General features: G+C 53.8%; 2 protein-coding genes across 2 annotated transcripts in view; both read left to right on the forward strand.

The window, feature by feature from the left end:
- The window catches only part of LOC102015709 (histone acetyltransferase p300-like), a gene marked incomplete in the record, with an annotated part of 27,134 nt that overhangs the window by 21,728 nt on the left and 3,550 nt on the right, over positions 1 to 1,856 (forward strand).
- Positions 1 to 1,856, forward strand: part of LOC102016042 (histone acetyltransferase p300-like) — a 10,049-nt gene that overhangs the window by 4,643 nt on the left and 3,550 nt on the right. Inside the window, exons 2-3 of the mRNA XM_005379341.2 lie at positions 132 to 376; positions 794 to 1,429. Of these exons, the coding sequence (XP_005379398.1) occupies positions 233 to 376; positions 794 to 1,429 (780 nt within the window). The 5' untranslated portion in view covers positions 132 to 232. The remainder of the gene's footprint in view (positions 1 to 131; positions 377 to 793; positions 1,430 to 1,856) is intronic.

The raw sequence follows: 1,856 nt of genomic DNA on the forward strand, positions 1-1,856 counted from the left end.
ACACACACGAGAGAGCAGGAAAGGAGAGGAAGGTGCACTGTAAGATACCCTGCATCCATGTGCTGTCCCCCAATCCAACTCCTTTTTGCCCTGGCAGTGGTCCAGATTCAGAGTGAACCTCTTATCCACAGGTCTGCTTTGTGATCCACCTCATTGCTGGCCTGCTGCCAACTCCTTGCCTCCATCAGGGACCCTGACCCTCTTATTCCCTGTGATCTGATCCGTGGTCAGGATGAGTTCCTCACCCTCAGAAGAGGCAAACGCCTGGAGTTCCCTTCACTCTGAGGAGCCCAGTGACTCCATCTACCGGTTTGTCTATACCTGCACTGAGTGCAAGGAACAAGTGGACACACACTGGCGCTGCACAGTCTGCCAGGTAGGTGCCAGGCCCTGGGAAGGAGAGGACGGGCCCAGTGGGTCTCTACCATCTGAAGGGTGACAGAGAAACATATTCCATAGGCGATTGGGGTGAGACAACTTGGTTTCATGTTAAGTAGCAGAGTTGAAGGTGCTACTTTTGTTCTGTTTGAAGGAGATTTTGGGGCCGGGGATATAGCTCAGCAGCACAGGTGCCTGCCTGGCAAGTGCAAGGTCATGAGTTGGATTCCCGGTACCAAAAAAAAGATTTTAAGCCCGGCATGATTTACCTGCCTGTTACCCCAGCACACGGTTGAATAGAAAGATCTGGACTAAAGAGTAAAAACCTTTCTCCAGAAAGAGGGCACTTTTCTAACCCAGCCTTTGAAATGAGAAAGTTTTGAGCATTGCCTGTATCGCTTATCTGTTTCTGCAGGAGTATATCCTGTGTGTCTCCTGCTATCCCAAGAAAAGCCATGACCACCCAATGGAGAAACTGGGACTTGGCTTGGATGATGAGACCAGCAAGGAGCAGGGTGGGGCCTCGCAGAACCCTGGAGAAACTTGCTGCCTGAGCATCCAGCGCAACATCCAGTCCCTGCTCCACGCCTGCCAGTGCCGCAATGCCAACTGCTCCCTGCCCTCCTGCAAGAAGATGAAACGGGTTATCCAGCACACCAAGGGCTGCAAACGGAAGAACAGTGCTGGGTGTGCTGTCTGCAAGCAGCTTGTTGCCCTCTGCTGGTATCATGCCAGGAACTGCCCAGAGGACAACAGTTGCTTTGTGCCCTACTGCTTCACCATCAAGCAGAAGCTCCAGCAACCACAGCTGCAGCTCCGCATCCAGCAGGCCCTGATGCTGCGCAGGATGACAGCCAGCACTGATCCAGACCCTCTGGTCCCCTGCGATCTGAATGATGCTCAGGAAGCGGGGATGAGCGCTCGAGGCTCTTTTCACTGTGAGCCCAGTGGCCTACCCCCTGTGCCACGGAGGAGCACCCGCAATGTTCCCTACACCTGCAGTGAGTGCAGACAGGAAGTGGAGACTCGCTGGAGCTGCACTGTCTGCCAGGTAGGTGGCAAGTCATGGGAAGGGGATGGTGGACCTGTGAGACCCAGTCCTGTGAGGAGTGATCAGAAAAGTATGGTGGCTGATGGGAGGGGAGGGCCTGGCCACATGTTTGAATTCCAGAGGGCAACAGCCTAGTCAGATCTTGCTTTTCACTACGTGTGGTTGTGCATACCTGTAATCCCAGCACTCAGCAGGCTGAGACAGGAGGATCACTTGAGTCTGAGACCTCCCTGGGCTACATAGTTCAAGGCTGGCCTGAAATGCATAGTGAGACCCTGTCCAAAAAAACAAAAACATCTGGGTGTGGTGGCGCATACCTGTAATACCAGCACTTGGGAGGCTGAGGTAGGAGGATCATTGTGAGTTTGAGGCCAGCCTGGGCCACATAAGTGAGTTCAAGGCCAGCCTGAACTGCATAGTGAGACCC

Source organism: Chinchilla lanigera, unplaced genomic scaffold, assembly GCF_000276665.1.
Source record: "Chinchilla lanigera isolate Chin_1 unplaced genomic scaffold, ChiLan1.0 scaffold00012, whole genome shotgun sequence".
Classification (NCBI taxonomy): domain Eukaryota; kingdom Metazoa; phylum Chordata; class Mammalia; order Rodentia; family Chinchillidae; genus Chinchilla; species Chinchilla lanigera.